The sequence below is a fragment of the Chelonoidis abingdonii genome, chromosome 2 (genome assembly GCF_003597395.2).
Source record: "Chelonoidis abingdonii isolate Lonesome George chromosome 2, CheloAbing_2.0, whole genome shotgun sequence".
Lineage (NCBI taxonomy): Eukaryota > Metazoa > Chordata > Testudines > Testudinidae > Chelonoidis > Chelonoidis abingdonii.
Window position 1 is genome coordinate 262673219 of NC_133770.1, and position 17883 is coordinate 262691101.

At 45.0% G+C, this 17883-nt stretch overlaps 1 protein-coding gene across 4 annotated transcripts in view; it reads left to right on the top strand.

The window, feature by feature from the left end:
- The window catches only part of VPS13B (vacuolar protein sorting 13 homolog B), a 996761-nt gene extending 987370 nt beyond the window's left edge, over positions 1 to 9391 (top strand). For all 4 annotated transcript variants that reach the window (XM_075063129.1, XM_075063127.1, XM_075063130.1 and 1 more), the window contains exon 62: positions 7027 to 9391. In XM_075063129.1, coding sequence (XP_074919230.1) covers positions 7027 to 7275 — 249 coding nt within the window. In that variant the 3' untranslated portion in view covers positions 7276 to 9391. The remainder of the gene's footprint in view (positions 1 to 7026) is intronic.
- The last annotated feature ends 8492 nt before the right edge of the window (positions 9392 to 17883 follow it).

Below are 17883 nucleotides of genomic sequence, written 5' to 3' on the forward strand. Positions count from 1 at the left end.
CCCCAAAGAGCTCACAATCCCAACAGAGAGTATACACAAAGGAAGGGGAAACTGAATACACTGAAAAAGCAGAGAATAGTGAAGTTAAGCACCCTGGGTGACAACTTGACCCAAATGAAGTCAATAGGAGTTTGGGGAGTGATTCCAGTTGGACTGGGATTTCATTCTTGTTAGTTCCATGGTTTTTGTAAGATACTTTTTTTACTTGATGAAGTGACAGTGGACTTGGTGAAAGTCTTGGGTAAGAGAGGCATAAAATGGATGAGCAGAGTGATTAAAGCTGTATGGCAGGCAAAAGACTCCCCAGAGAGTGGTGCAAGTCTATCTTGATCCCAGTACATAAGAAGGGCAGCATACATGACTGTGGAAGCTATCAAGGGATAAAGTTACTGTTGCCTGGAGTGAAAATACTGGAACGCGTCTTGGATGCTAGGATTAGACGAATGGTGGAATAACTCCTCAAACAAGAACAGTTTTGCTTTAAGAAAGGATGAGAAGCCACTGATGCCATGTTTGTAATTCAGCAAACAACAGAGAAGCAGCTAGAGTACCAATAGGATAGCATTCTTGGCTTTTATAGACACAAACAAGGTGTACGATAATGTGGACAGAAGGATGCTTACAACCGTGCTGACAAAATATGGAGTGTCTGAGGATATAAAAACTATAGTGAATGCACTATATAGAGTGTACTATATACTCCACCTGAAACAGAGATCTGAACATATTTTGGAACAAGCCCCTCTGAACAGGGCCGGCTCCATCTTTTTTGCTGCCCCAAGCAGCAAAAAAATCCAAACAGTTGAGCTCCCGCCAAAGTGCCACCAAAGAAGAAGAGACGGAGTGAAGGATCCACCACTGAAGTACTGCCGAAGACCCGGACGTGCCGCCCCAATACTGGATGGAATGCCGCTCCTTTCTATTAGCCGCCCCAGGCACCTGCTTCCTTCGCTGGTGCCTGGAGCTGGCTCTGCCTCTGAAATGAAAGTTGGACTGCATCAGGAATTGGCCCTCAGTCTCCTGCTGTTTAGTACTGATTGACTACACCTGCTGGAAGAAGATCCCAATGGGAAAAGGTGAGAAGCTGGTATATGCAGATGACATAGCAATAAGAACAATGAGGAGTCTGGTGGCACCTTAAAGAGTAACAGATTTATTTGGGCCTAAGCTTTCGTGGGTAAATCCCCCCACTTCTTCAGGTTGTTTTTGTGGCTACCGAATAACATGGCTACCACTCTGATACTTGGTACCATAGCAATAAGGACATCCTCAAAAGAAGACCTAAAGGACATAGTGAAATCAGTGGTATGATCAGCTGAGCAGGCATGAGATGAAAATCACTACGACTGACAGGGCCGGTTCCAGGCACCAGCTTATCAAGCAAGTGCTTGGGGTGGCAACTCCGGAGTGGGGCGGCACTTTAAGGTATTTGGCGGAGGGTGCCTCACTCCTGCTTGGAGCGAAGGACCTACCGCTGAATTGCCGCAAATCGTGATCGTGGCTTTTTTTTTTTTTTTTTTTTGGCTGCTTGGGGCGGCAAAACCCCTGGAGCCGACCCTGACAACTGAGCTCATATGGGTCAGTAGAGGTGCTGCAGGAAAACTGGATATTGAAATTAATGGAGTAAAATTCAACCAGATTGATCAGTTCAAGTTTCCTTGTGGGTGGGTTACAGAAGACGGCAAGCTTGAATGTGAGGTACAGTCCAGACTGGAGAGTGCTGAAAGAATGTGGAATAACTTCTCAGGCATTGTGTATGACAAACATATGTGTAAGGGAGTGGACTCACCCTTGCGGCGCCTCCTGCTTGTGGTCTCAGGGAATTAGCTCTCCAGCCATTGGAGCGCCCTCTCCAGGCCGGTGTCCCACTACCGCTTGGCCCCTGTGTCACTCCCAGACCTGGTGCCCTGTTATCTGGGGCGCTGCCCCCTGGCAGTAACTCCTCAGTCTTAGGGTCTCCCCTCCCTGGGGAACTCCCACCCACTATCCCCACTTCACCTCAGTCTTGGCTATTGCCAGTCATCACTTAGCCCCTGTTCACTGGGACAGACTGCAGTGCATCAGCCACTCATCACAGGCAAAGGGACCTGCTGCCTATGCCTACCCATGGGCTACCCCTTTGCAACTCCAGTACCCAGATGGCCTTACCCTAGGCCTGCAGCCTGGGGGGTTTCCAGGCCAGAGCTCCCCAGCTCCTCTTGCCTTCCCCCAGCCCTGCTCCACCTTAGGTACCCAGGTACACTCCCTAGCAGTCAGGCCCTTCTCCCTCTAAAGGCAGAGAGAAAGTGTTTGCTTGAGCTCCTGGCTCAAGCCTCTATAGGGCCAGCTGGGCCCTAATTGAGGGGTGGCAGCAGCTAAGCATGCTTCCCACTCAGCCTGGGATGTTCTCCCCACCCTCCAGCCCTCTCCCAGGGCTGGTTTTAACCCTGCCAGGGCTGGAGCAGGTAACCACCCCGCTACAGTATGTCACTGGGACTGAAAGCGCAACTGTATAGAACAGTGGTACAACCTGCAGTGCTGTATGGGGCAGAAGTATCCGGTATTGTCTCATATGTGCCAGCTGAGCTTTTGGTCATATGAGAAAGAGGGTGTTTTGAAGATTGTGACAATAGAATTAAAACCAAACTTCTGGTTTATAAAGCTGTTGTGCTCTCCACCTTATTCTATGGGGCTGAAATGTGGACTACATAGGAGATATCTTATGGCACTGGAGAAGTGTCATCAATGCCGTATGCCTAAGATTCTTCAAATTAAATGAGCTGATAGATGCACTAACAGTAACAACCTCTCGTAAGCGAATATCACAAGCATCGCGGTGATGATTATCATCAACTTCGCTGGGCAGGGATGTAGTTCAGATGCCCAATTCTAGACTGCCAAAACAAATTTTCTCTTCTCAACTCAGCCAAGGCAAACATGCTAGAAGAGGGCAGAAAACATGCTATAGAGCTGTCTTGAAGGCTAATTTGAGAAAATGCAACATCGACATTAACTTGTAGGAATGTATAGCCCAGGACTGACAACAATGGAGGAATTGTTTGAAGCAGGGAACTCAGCACTTTGAGAACCAGATTCAACTACATGTAACAGAAAAATGGGAGCAACAGAAAAAGCACACTATGCTTCGAACCAATATCTCAGATTCATCCATCCTGCTCAGAAATACGTGTCTGAATTTTGGCAGAGGCTGTGGCCCATCTGTGGACCCATAGATAACTTGAAATGGATAATCCATGAAATATATCATCCTTGACCTTGAGGAATCACCTATGATAAGATCTTTAGTGCTCTTGTATATCCTCACAATGTCACAGCTTTTCAGTAGGCTGCCATGGCTCTGAACAGAATGGGGGGAGGATCACTTCCTGTGAAGCATGCAAAGAGGAATTCACCTTTGGTAAGAAAGTTTCCGGAGTCTTTAGAACCACCTTGTCATCATGGCACACACAAGGTGGTTTCGATATGGATGGATCTGCTAACTATGAGACTCATCCAGCATGTATCGTAGCAACTAAGAAGCAGACAGATAGGTAGATAGAAAGAAAGGCATGACCACTGTAAATGGTTCAGAGGGGTGACTGGTTAGGGCTTCTAGTACAAGTAGTTAGATCCCTCTTAGGAACATTGGTCTACTGCAGGTTTAGACAATTTGATTGCTCTGAGAACTCTTGAGACTTGAAGATTTTTGGCTAAAGAGCCCAAGGATTTGGAATGTAAGACACTACTTATGGGTGATGATGTATGTGCTATGTTGCTGTGCTGTAGTCCCTTTCCATAATGTCCTGAAGAAAATCCAGAATAGCTGGAATTCCAGGGTCCTTGGGGTATCTGTTTTTTTTCTTGATGCCATGAGGTAAATCATGATTAGCTGGAGAAGTAGGCCATTAGTGCTGAAGTCCATCTGGAGGCCAGTGTAGTCCTAATCACTTTGAAGGATAATCCAAGTGCAGTTAGTGCTTTCCCATGTGAGTTGTCAAGCTTTGAGCTCCCCACTGGTTGCTGATGTACTCCACAGTGGTGGTGGTGGTTGTCCAATTGGACTAGGATGTGATTGCCCATGAGAGGGCTCTGGAACATTCATAGGGCTAGCTTCACTGCTCTGACCTCCAAGAGGTTGAGGCTCTCATTCCTATCTATGGAGCGCCACATTCCCTGCACTGTTCTTTGTCCAAAGTGTGCTCCCCACCCCAATAGGCTAACATCTGTCTTGAGTACTTGAGGCTCTGTGGAGCAGATAGGAAGACCCTTGTGGACATTTCTTGGAATTGTCCGTCATCTGAAGGACTCAGTACCTAGTTTAGGACCACACTTCAGCTTGCATGTGTTCCAGTGACTATGAGACTCAGCTAGCAGCTATCATAGCCACCCCTGAGTACCCTGCACTCAAACTCTCACCCCAATGAGTCCCCCGAATCTGGACCACCTCTATGAGCCCCCCAGGTCTGGAACCCCCACCCCACTGAGCCCCAACCACCTACACTCACATCCACATCCCACCTAGCCTCACACACCCAGACTCCCCTGCTGAGCCCCCCACACCAAGACCCCACCACCACCTTCATCCTCCCACACCCAGACCCCCGTCGCAGAGTCCCATTCCCCCTGCACCTGGAAACCCCCAACAAGCCCCTGTGCATCCAGATTCGCCCCCATATCTGGACCCTTCATCAGGCTGCCCACACTGAACCCTCTCACCCCACACTAAGTCCCTCAGGGGCCAGGGCTGGGTGTGCATGCGAGACTGTCCCTCTTGCTCACTATCTTGGTGCACCTGGCATGGAGGGGCAGGGTCCTGTGGTGTTTCTGGGGTAGGCCAGGCCCTTGCGCTGTGTCAGGATCAGGTGCAGCCTCACCGCTGAATGCATGTCCTAGGGAGCGGCTGTGGGATGATCTCCCACTTCTGTGCAGCCAGTGGTCTGTGTTCCCCTCTGCCATGCTGGACCCTCCACATTTATTTATTTATAAATAAAATACACAGAATTTAAAATATCGTGTGCAGAATTTTTTGGCACTGAGTTCCCTCAGGAGTACTGGTTGTATTGCTCCGATATCCTGGGGTGAGAGCCCATTCAGTATCAACTTGTGTTTGATGGGACTGCTTGACATGGGTAATTGGATGAAGAAGGTATGAGGTGATGCCCTTAGTTTGAGGGGGCAACTGAAACTCACTACTACTTTCACCAGCTAGTCCACTTTCGTCCATTTCACCTCCTCTTGCTGATATTTCACTCATTCTGCAGCTCAGTGTCTCCCACAATTCTGTGATGTATAGGCTGTGCCCCTCTTCTGCAGTTCAGTGTCCCTCTTCTCCAGCTTCCTACCAGAACTTCTGAGAAGGGGGATAGTTTGCTTCCTACATTCAAATCAAGTTGGAGGCACAGTCTTTATGGTCATAGTGAGTTTGTAGAGGTATTGCTGCCGCCTCTGATTTTGCTACTGGATCTGCAGTTCCAAGGTTTGTGCCTGAAATATGTGCTATCTTACTTCTGGGATGACGGTGAGCAAAAGGAGCATTTCTACCTGTTGTTGGGCTTGTAGTCCCTTCTCAAGGCATTCTGTGGAGATGGAAGGGACTGCTTGGGCATGGATGTGCTCTCTGCTACTATCTTACCCATTTTCTCCAAACAGGAGACAGTCTATGAATTTGGATGAGCACAAGATTTGTTTGGAATGGGCATTTGCATTGCTGGGATGCAATCAGATGAGATCATGGGACGTATCCGTTTTGATGAAAATTTCATCAAAAAGGTTTCTTATGTCCAGGATGGAATGTCTTGTCACGACCAGAGAGAGAGAGACATTCCAGTGGTTAGGGGGTACTCTCTTAGGATGTAGGAGACCCAGATTCAAGTCCCTGCTTCAGAATCAGGTAGACTTGAACCTGGTTTTTCTGCATCCCAGGCAAGTGCCCAAACCACTGTGCTACAGAGTAAATCAATAAATAAATTAGTTATATGAAGATGAACTGCTCCAACTGGGTGGGGGGAGTCAGCGAGAGAGATGGTTAGGGCATTCACCTGGGATGCTCTGAATCAGGCAGAGTAGGGACTTGAACCATCCTACACATCCCAGGTACATACATAACCACTGTGTTGTTGGCTGTTTGTGTGTTTGTCTGTCTCTCTCATTTTTCGAAAGTTCTCATTTTCATTCTGCATTGGAACAAAAACCAATTTTGAAACCTTGAAATTTTTTGCAAAACAGAATTGTTTACTGGCTAGCATGGGAGCTGAGAACTCAGTTCAGTATCTTTATGTAGGGGATGAGTTTGGTTTTTTTACGGGGTTTTTCCTTCTGGCTGGGGTCTTATGTGGGACTTACCCCTTGAGCTGGCCGGATAGCTTCCTCTGCATCTTTCTTCCCTGAAATGCTCAGAAGCTCCTGATTGGAGTTACAGCTCTTTGGAGAGGGCATGTCCTGAGTCCCGTGCCCTGCCTGTGTGATGGTCGGCAGGCTGGGAATAGGCAAGACATAATTTACCCTCTGAAAAGTCTGTGAGTGCTGCCTCATATATAGAACCCCACTTGGATTTAGTCTGATGTTTCCTGGACAGTTCTGCACAGCCTGAGGGGGGACATGGGAGTCCCATAATAGGGACGCTACAACAACTGATCTGGGTGGCTAACACCACCATGCTGCCAGATACCTGATCCGTGCAGGGCAGCAGAGGAGGAAAGATTATAAATTGTTCATTACTGCCCAGAAAATGAATTAAAAGTCAAGTTGGCAACAGAAATAGTTGGGGCAAACCTAACTGCTGCCACAGAGGCAGAAGTTCTGGTGGGAAGCTGAAGAAAGGGGACATTGAAATGCCACCAGAACTGTAGAAGAGGGAAGCAGCTCACACGTCACAGAAATGTGGGAGACAGTGAGCTGCAGAAAGGATGAAACGTCACCAACATTACAGATCTATGATAGAAAGCCTTTGCTTGATAACAAAGTAATGCAGAAGTATGTTTGCTGGGTATGAACAGTAAGTGAAGATACTTTAAATTCCAATAATAACGTTGATTTATCTGATTTTAGGTGGATGGCGTTAGAGAGAGACTCTCTGAACAACAATACAACCGGCTGGTGGATTTTGTCACAAAAACATCCTACCACCTTGCTCCAAGCCACTCTTCTGTACAAACAGCATCACAAGTTGTAGCTGCAGAGCCCCTTCCAAGCACAATTAAGACATATCAGTACCTAGTTGATCCAAATTTTGCTCAGGTATTCATTAGTAAATTCACTATGGTAAAAAATAAAGCCTTGCGGAAGGGATTTAATTAAGAACAAATTATGGCAAGCATGATTATGCATTACCATTTTGAAAGTCATGCTTTCTATGCAGTCACCTAATGTGAACTTTTCTAATGTCAGTTTTGTGGGGTGGTGGATGATAGAAAAATTAAAAGCTACCTTTTCTGACCTGACTACAAGGACAGCTTTGGGATTCCTGGTCTCTATGCGAGATGTTAGCACTAGGAGGAAAGCAAAGTTGGTGCGTAAAATAACCACCCTAACAAACAGATATTCAACCAAAGGGAAAGGTGGTAATTGAATGAAAATCCTTTGTTCTTTCTCTTAGCAGAAATAAGAGGAAAGAAGACAAGGGAAATCTTATTCATTGAGACATTTTTTGCACACACCAAAAATAGATATCTGTGCCCACCATATCATATTTTAGGGTCTGCCAGTCCCTGGTATAAGCAAGGCTTATAACTCAGCTGTAAAAACTTCCTCAAGGCTGAAACTTTTTCCACCCCAATGTCTACATACTGAAGCAAAACATATTCCCCTACTAAATCTGATAGACCTGGTGTGACCGTTTTAAGTTACTAGCGACAGCTGTGTTTTAGCACCACTCTAACCTTAAAATAGCTTCCTTTATTTGACTGAAATTTTGCAGGACATTAGTCCTTAATGTAAACTAGTGCCTTTGTGAGGTTTGAAGAACAAAATGGAAATGATAATATTAATTTACTTTTGAAACTGTCTGTATACAGAAAACTTATTTTATCCACCAATCAAAATGTCATAAGAATTTTCAATATATATACCATTGGGGATTAGTTGGTAATATGTAATTATGTCAGGGAAACAGGAGCAGTTATAATTTTGAGTCCAGTAATGTGCATTTTAAAAAGCTTTAGGAGCTGTGTTTATTCTCATTAATATGTACCAAAAATTCATTAGCACCTTGCTCCTTTTAAACCCAAGTGCTAAACTTCATCCGTAGCTCACCTTGATAGGCTCTACTATTTCTGGACTCTCCAAACCATACCCACAGCACTTCCTTACTTCGGCCAGCTGTAATTCATTTTTTGCTTATCACCCTAAAATGTCAGAAACTAGGAAATTCAGAATCAGGACTGAGAAGTCATGTATTACATCAGACCATACAGAACTACGTGTGCCTAGAAATTGTACCCTATTTTGCACAGCAGAGCAATTGGAAAATTCTTGGCGTTAGACTCATTTCTCAATACATGTAACAACTGTGAAATAGGTCGGAAGACAGAGTTGTATGAAAACTGCAATATTGGAGCCCAGTGCAAACCACTATCTGTCAGCAAGATGGCTACTGCCAGCAGCAGGCTTACAAAGGGCAATTGCAATATCAATGACATCAGTGTTAGATGGCACTTGTAACAATATTAGGTAAAAAGCTTTTAGACAGAAATGTGCTTTTCAAGTTGTTCTTTACCCTTTATTTTCAAATCTGTGTTATAGTTTGTACTGCTGTCATCACAAGAGCAGTTAGATTGCTTTGCAGAGCAAACACACCTACAGCAATTTTCATTTTAAATAGGAAAAGCTGACATGACTCAGTTCCTTGGCTTTTGTGAGCTTCTACTTTAAACTCTGCCCATGACTCTTCTCCTTCTGACCATGAATTTCAGCACATGAACTAACTTATTGTGTGGGGATTCCTGATGTACCTGAATACAACCAGCAACTAAAACAGGAGTCAAGTCAGATCATTGCCCTTAGTGTTCAGTAAATGCCTTTTACTTATGTTAGCATCTCCTATACATCACTGATATGACCAAATGGACATACAGTAAGAATGTATTAATTGCTATGCATTTCTCATGAGTTCTGCTTTGTTGAAGCTACTCCTGGAATTCATGTCTCTTGTGTACTAATAAGGAAGAAGCCCGGGATTTGAATAGCCCTTTGCTGAATGTGAAATGAACCCATCCATTATTAACATTTCATACAGTTGGCTAGCTACTTGGTCATTGTTTGCCTTTAAATGACACTATTTAAAAATGTAAATAAATAGATTGTTCATTCCTGAATCTTTTATGGGAAATAGTTTACTACTGCTAATTTTACATACTGATGCATAAATTGTAATATAACAAGATTGTTTAAAGTTAATAAAGCTATTCCTACAATACTTGGTTTCTGTGTGCTACACAAGTCATGTGATTACAATCTAATGAACAGAACATTGACTATAATAGTGACACTGAATCTCTTTGTGATCAACCCCTAGCAAGATAATGGGCTTTGCTGTACCCCAGAAAATGCAGCCAACCATGAAACACAGTTTGAAATTCACATTAATATTTTTTGAAGTAAAGACTGATGACTAGAGCTGGCAAAAACAGGTGCTACAGGGTTTTATGACTCTATGTACTGATTCAAAACTGCGTCATAGTCACAACCCAAACTAGAATAAGCTGTTCACCTAGTAGAACATTGGCTGAATGTCAAAAACATGCAAAACACACCTGTAAAACATATGGGAGGAGACAGCGGTTTTTCTGAAGTGTCAAACCAATATTGGTGGGATTATGCTGACATTTTCTTCCTGAATTATGCTCCTCCTCTGGCAAATATATTTATATTGCACACTCATCTACAATAAAAGAAGCTAGTGTATGTATTGCATTTGGCAGAAGGTTGTTTCTCCCTCGTCTGTGAAGGCAGGTACGGAAACACATGGTAACTTCACATAAATCAGCTTCTCCTACGTATGATGTATGAATGGCGAAAACAAAACTGTCCATGGAGCAGATGCCTAACAACTGTGCTTGGCGGGCTGAAGCTCTCCAACTTGTGCTTTTAGAAATATACCTGGGCTCATTCTTTGAGGCTGGAGAGCCCAAAATCTCCAATCCATCTCTTTTTTAGTTTGTGTCTTGTTCAAGATTTTGGCTTGCTAGCTTTATTCTGGGATGTTCAAGGAATGCTTGTTTGCTCTGGGAGAACATTGTGGTGGAATCTTCTCAGGAAAGAACTTGTATGGTTCCCTTCTACATCTTATTTCACCTGGCCATCACAGACAAGCATCATCAGCTAGTGGGGACAGTCTCATAAAATCACCTTAACCATTAGCACAATAGCTGGTTTCTGGGGCAATAATGCCTAGAAACAGCAATCCAGAGGAGCAGTGAGGACCTGGTTAAGGCACATCTCAGCAGGCAAGGGGAGCGAGAGATCAACTATATGCATTTGGGGCATATATTATACTTTTGAAAAGGAACATACTGGGGATCTGTTTGACCATGGCTGGCAAGAGGAGAAAAACAAATTCAGGAGCTGTGTGGCTCACCTTATTTGTCAAGAAGAAAGAAGCCAGCTCAAAAGGACTCTGAGCCAGTGACAAAGGACAGATGTTAGGACAACATCCACTTAGCATGAGGAGCTTAGTGCACTATACAGCAAACATGTTGTTGGTTTGAACAAAACAACTCTATCCAGTTCTATCTATGAAAACTGTCTGCCAGTCATACGAGGGAATGTGCAGACTAAACAGACAGATGGGGCATGAGTGTATGGATGGTAAAATAAGGTAACCACATAACAGTGTTTAGCCCACTGAGTTATCTTCAGTCCATGCATTATGCTTTTCCGGGACGATGGGTAAACATCCTCCCCATAAAAAGACAAAAAGTGGGGGAATGTAGTAAGAGGAGGTCCTAAGATATAAATCTTGGTATCAGAGGCCGGGTATGAGGTCTAAGGCCTGAACTAAAGTAATGGTCAAGACTTTGCTAACATAAAGCAAAGTTTAAGCTGTGAGCTAGAGGCAGGCCCTGCTCACAGAAGCTGGCACGAAAAGGACTGATGCTGCAGAAAGAGACATAGCTAAAAGATACTGGACACCAGATATCAGAACATTCACATACTTGTACACTCCACACAGATAACAAGGAACAGACTAACCCATCCCAATGACAGGGGCAAAAGGGTAATATGATGGATCAAGTTCTTTTGTTCAAACAAACGTGTACAAGCTGAGAGGCGGTACCTTGCTACGTAGAGGAGTTGCACCTCATACGTCAGGAGTGATGTGTAGCTTGTTTGTACCTGTGTATAAGAATGCATCCCTGGGGCAGTGTCTTTATCCAGCCGAGGGGGCAGTGGAAAGTCCTGCCACTGACTGAGCTGAGTCCATTGCCAGGGGGCACATACTCGTAGTATGTCCTGTAGAGTAAAAATCTAGAGGGAACTATCATTGTGCTTCGTTTGACAATAAACCTGGCCGAAGTGCCTTCGTACCTTACTAGACTCTGTGGTCACTAGGGGGTTCTCTTCGGGTCTGCTGTGTCAGCTATCTTAGAAGAGCTGGGACAGCACACGGAGGGAACACACGCACGCAGCCGAGTGATATCAACATTGAACAGAGCAGAGCACCACACCGGTAGCATCTGACAACACATGCATACTCACTGACTGAAACTGCCCCAGGGCTGACATAGGGCTGAGTCTATTTCCTCCTTGACAGTTGAGTTTTGAATCTTTTAACTAGCACAGCAGGAGCTCACCACTCCATTTTGCAAAGGCCAACAAAAACCGTAAGTTAATATCTATTGATCGGTCAGTATTAGCCATTTCCTTCTCACCTTTGTTTTGCCTATGCTGAGCACAAAAAAGATGCACACTAGTGCTGTTCAGTGATTAAAACAACACTGGATGTGAACGTTCTGGTCCAAAATATATCAGACCATATTCATTACCTTTTTTAAAAACCCTTGACTCTTGATGTAAAGCAATGGACTTTTGCTTAGCTATGTTTAAAAAGTAGTAACTATCATGGATGATTTTGAAATAGCTATTGTAACATTTAGTATATAGGGTTGCTAGGCATCTGGTTTGCAACCGGAACACTGGTCGAAAAGGGACCCTCGTGGCTCCAGTCAGCACCCCTAACCAGTCTGTTACAAGTCCGGTCGGCAGCACAGTGGGGCTAAGGCAGGCTCCCTGCCTGTCCTGGCACCGCACAGCTCCCAGAAGCAACTGGCATGTCCCTGTGGCCACTAGGAGCAGGTGAGATCAGGGAAGCTCTGCACACTTCCCCTGTCCCCGAGCGCTGCCTCTGCAGCTCCCATTGGCTGGGAACCACGGCCAATGGGAGCTACAGGGGCAGAGCCTGCAGGTGTGGGCAGCACACACCATGCAAAGCCATCTTGCCATGCTTCTGCCTAGGGGCCGGACATGGTGGTTGCTTCCAGGAGTACCGCAAAGCCAGGGCAACCAGGGAGCCTGCCTTAGTCCCATTGTGCCACCAGCCAGGAGCCCTGAAATTCCTAACCCCCCTCCCCAGGTCAGAACCCCGCTCGCACCCAAACTCCCTCCCGAAGCCCGCACCCCAAGCCCTCTCCTTCACTCCAACCTCCTGCCCCAGTCCAGAGCCCCCTCCCGCACCCTGAACCCCTCATTTCTGGCCGCACCCCTCAGCTGGAGCCCTCACCCCCCTTCCACATCCTAACCTCCTTCCCAGCACAGTGAAAGTGAGGGAGGGCAGGGCCTAAGAGAAGGGGTGGGGCCTCAGGGAAGAGGCAGGGCAGTTTTGTGCAATTTGAATGTTGGCAACCCTACTAGTATGTGTGCTCTTTTTCCTTCTTCGACAGGCTTATTAGCCTACTGTATAGTAGTAATGGGGGCATCTATTGGCAAAGTACTGTAACAAAACAAAACAAAACATAGGGCATAGGCATGTATTGGAGACAACTTTTTGTTTCAGAAGGTGGAGGAAATAAACAGGCAGACAGCCATTTTTTTTACATTTGCTTCTGCCCAAGAGCGAGGCATTGGTTGCGATGCTGCAGGGGAAAGGAAATTTGAGCGAAAGTGATAATATAAATATAGCTTTCCTGACGCTAAGGCTAGAAAGGTGTGAGGGCGGCAGCGTACAGATGCTGGCATTCAAAAAAAAGGCAGATTTTTAACAGCCACAGCACTGGTAGGTATGGCCTGAAACTCTGAGAGAAAGACATTCAGCAGAGCTGCAGGAACTAATATTAAAGGCACAACTGCAAACGCCCACAAGGCAGCATAGTAAGAGGCTACTTGTGTCAAGCATGTTCCTGAGCTGACAAAGCAAACGGTGGCAACATGGACAAATTGCTAAGGAGACGTACAGAAGAATAGCACAAATATGTAGGCATAAAATCAAAATGGGTTACTCCAAGTAAGGGACATAACGTGGTTCTTTAACTCCATTCGGAACAATCAAGGAAAGGGCAAGTCGCCTCCTTAGTGGGAACGCTGCTCTAATAACTCTCGCTATCAAGACAGAGATGGTTAATGCTTATTTGGCTCCAGGCTTAATGGTGGCCAGCTACAAGGGAGATGGACTGCAACCCCCAATAAGGCAAGATGAGATTCAAGAATATTTGGGATAGCTCAGTGATTTGAGCACTAGCCTGCTAAACCCAGGGTTGTGAATTCAATCCTTGAGGGGGCCACTTAGGAATCTGGGGCAAAAATCAATACTTGGTCCTGCTAGTGAAGGCAGGGGGCTGGACTCAATGATGTTTTGGGTCCCTTCCAGGTCTAATCTCCATGTTTTAGTTGTCTTCAAGGTGCCAGGGCCTAATGAACAGCCCAGGGCAGTGGTTCTCAAACTTTTACTTTCAGCGGACCACTTGAAAATTGCTGAGAGTCTCGGCGGACCACTTAATGATCTTTCCAAATGTTCTTTGTACTGTTAGCTAACCACTGTAAAGCGCTTTAGATAAAAGCACTATATTTAAAAAAACTAATAATAAATGGGGTTTTTTTGTTCTACAAATAAAAGCACACAACTCATATTTTAATATCAGTAATCTTACCTTTCTAATGTAACGGATGTGCCCTCTTTTCCCTCATCACAGCAGTCCCTGGGCTGAGGCGGGGAAGGAGAAAGCTCTCTCTCCAGCAGCTGCAGCTCAGGAACTGGGGAAAGTTGCTGCTTTCTCTGGCCAACAACCATGCACATCACAAATTCTCCACATGCATGGGCACACACCACTGTCCCTCCCCAATTCACCCCAAGGCCACCTCACTTTACATGTGTGCCTTCTCCAAGGTCCAAATTAGTTAGGGTGACTATAGTCCTTATCTTGAAAAAAAGGGAGACAAAGAGCCTGATAGACCAGTCAGCCCCAACTAGAAAGATACTGGAACAATTTAAACACCTGGAGGAGACTAGGAATAGGGTTATAAGTAAAGCTTAGCTTAGAGTTGTGTTATTTTTTGGTAAAAGTCAGGGACAGGTCACAGGCAATAATGAATAATTAAAAATGGGAAGCCTGGTGGAGGTGGGGGTGGGGCAGATGGCAGAGAGGAGGTTGGGCGCTCCCACCACCCCTGGGGGCTTGGAGCGCCAGGGTCCCCCTCTGCTGGCAGCTCTATGTGGCGAGGGTCCGCCCATGGCAGCTGGGAGCTATGGGGGGGGGGGTTTCCCCCCCACCTGGTGCCTGCAGCAGTGGAAAGTTCTGGGGGGAGGGTTTCCCCCTCCCCAGCTGCCTTGGTGGCAGGGAGCTGCGGGGGACTCGCACTGCCTACGGTGGCATGGGGTACCCTGCAGCTCCCTGCCTCCGCAAGCAGTAGGGGATGCTGCACCTCCCAGCCAGCACTGACTGAAGTTATGGAGGACTTTGGTGGTCACAGATTCCATGCCTTCCGAGACTAAATCACAGCCTTAGTTATAAGTAATAGCCAGAATGGCTTTGTTAAAGACAAATCAATCATGCCAAACCAACCCTGTTTGTCCTTCTTTAACAGGCTTATTGGCCTACTGCAGAGGTTGGCAACCTTTCAGAAGTGGTGTGCTGAGTCTTCATTTATTCACTCTAATTTAAGGGTTCATGTGCCAGTAATACATTTTAATGGTTTTAGACGGTCGCTTTCTCTAAGGCTATAATATATAACTATTGTTGTATATAAAGTAAATAAGGTTTTTAAAATGTTTAAGAAGCATCATTTATAATTAAATTAAAATGCAGAGCCCCCGCCCCCCCGGAGCAGTGGCCAGGAGCCGGGCAGTGTGAGTGCCACTGAAAAATCAGCTTGCGTGCTGCCTTCAGCACGCGTGCCAGAGGTTGTCTGCCTCTGGCCTACTGGATGGTTGGAAAGGGGAGAGGGGAACATACAGCTATAACTTGAATTTAGTAAAGCTGTCTGGCATGGGAGCAAATATCCATTTCATATGCAAACTAGGAACCTGTGGTCTAGGTGAAATTACTGTCTGGTGGATGTCCAGCTGGTCAAAGGCCCCGTGGTAGTGCTCAATGGTTTGCTGTCAAACTGGAGGGGGTGGGGTGGGGGAGGTGTTTTTTTCCTGGGTTCACTATTTTCATTAATGCCTTAGATAAAGTGATGGCACCTATGCTGAGCAAATTTGGAGATGACCACACACTTCACAGACATAACAAGCACTTTGGAGGCTAGGCTTAGCATTCATAATGCCCTTGGCAAGTTATAAACTTGGTCTGAAAGCAAGATGAAATTCAAATGCAAAGTACTTTGGAAGGAAAATCAAATCAACTGCACACCTACAAAATGGGGACTAGCTGGCTAGGCTGTAATGCTGCTGAAAAGGCTCTGGGGATTATAGTGGATCAAGAATTGACAGTCAACATGATTCAGGCATGAAAAAGGCTAATCTTCTGGGGTGCATTGACAGTTTTGTATGTAAGGCGGGGGGGGAGGGCAAGTGTCCCACTCTACTCAGCCTTGGGGAGGCCTCAGGTGGAGTACTGATTCCAATTTAGGTGCCATCCTCTAGGAATGATAGGGACAAATTGTAGTATGCCCTGAAGAGAGCAACAAAAATGATAAAAGGTTTAGAAAACCAGACCTAGGGGCATGCTTAGTCTTACGAAAGATGACCAAGGGGGAGAAACTAATAATACTTGAAGTTTAAGGGCTGATGAGGTTGATGTATTGTTCTCTGTGTCCACTGGTGGTTGAACAAGAAATAATCTGCTTCATTTGCAGCAAGGCTAAGTATTAGGAAAAACTTTCCAACTCTAAAGATGGAAACCTATTCGAGAATTTAACTAAGGAAGGTTGTGGAAGCCTCCCTGGTGGTTAGTAAGCACAGGTTGGACAAACACCTGTCACACATGCTTTAGATTTACTTAGTCCTGCCTCAGCACAGAGGGCTGGACACATTGATGCCTCCAGCTCTCTCCCAACTCTATATTTCTTTAAGAAAGGCACATTTCTTCTCCAGCTGCTGCCAGAGTAGACAGGACAGGCAGTTTTGTTTTTTTCTCCATGTAGTCTGCCTTTTTGAAGCAGTCTTCACTGCAATAATGGAACTTGGTAAAAGAAAAGTCAGACTTCAAAAGCAAAATGATTTAAAAAGCTAAATTTGCAGAAAGGCATGACAAAAATATATGTTCTGGGTATACAGTGGCTTGCACAAGAAATTGACTCCACTAGCCTGCATCTGCCATTAACAAATTATAGTGCCACCAAAGCTGTGTGGATAAAAACTTGTACCATTAAAACCTATAGATGTGCTTGAGACAGCACTAGTCAGAAGAAATGGTTGCTGCACATGTTTAACAGGCTGGGATAGTTATAGCTTTGAGAGATTAAGTATTGTCTTTTTCTATCATGCTATAATATTCAGTTTATATTTACAGGAGAAAGCGTTTCCCTAACACCTCTAATACTATCTACATGAAGCACAAATAAAAGTATATTCCCTACTTCACAGCAAAACCTATATGGATGGGATTTTCTTCAGACCTTCTGTTACTGCATATTAGTGTTCTGAATCAACTAAAAGTTACACAAGGAGTTTCTTTAATGTTTCTGCATGGTCCACACTGAATGTTGAAAAGTTAATGGGCTATTTGAAATAATAAAAGCTATGCCAACTGGATTTGAACTTAAGCTATCTATATTATATTTGGAAAGGTCTTAATTTGCTGTGCTTCTTCATGGGAAGACTTTACTGTCTGCTTATGAGACAGATGGAGTCTGTTCAGTAGGTATTACAAGGAAAATTACTTTAAAGACACTATTATTGAGCAACTCTAGAATCTTATGTGTCAAGCCAAAAACACGCTGAAGCGGTTTCCTGCTTTCTAGCTATAAATGTGACACTGATTCACATTATATGAGGCTAATGTGTTCTGTTTAATGTAAGAACAAGAATGTTTTATTTCCTTGTAACAGGCCATCTTGTCCAAGTTTGAGACTGTACAGGATAGCTTGACCTAAAGTCAGTATGGAGGGTAGGTTGAAACACCAGGGTGACTGAGGCTAAGCCTCACTCTATATTCCTAGACCATCTATGATAAAATGGAATTACAGTTAAGAGCATGCATTATTACCTTAAAACATATTGCAGTTGCTTTCGTTGTCCCAGAACCAAACATAAACCCAAGAAATTCAAGACTAGACTTCAGGGGGCAGGGATAGCTCAGTGGTTTGAGCATTGGCCTCCTAAACCCAGAGTTGTGAGTTCAATCCTTGAGGGGACCACTTAGGGATCTGGTGCAAAGTCAGTACTTGATCCTGCTAGCAAAAGCAGAGGGCTGGACTCAATGACATTTCAGGGTCCCTTCCAGCTCTGAGATAATATATGGAGATATACCTTACACTTTAAAAAGAATCCAAGCACCGTAAGGTAAGAAATGCAAGTAAGGTATCCAACTC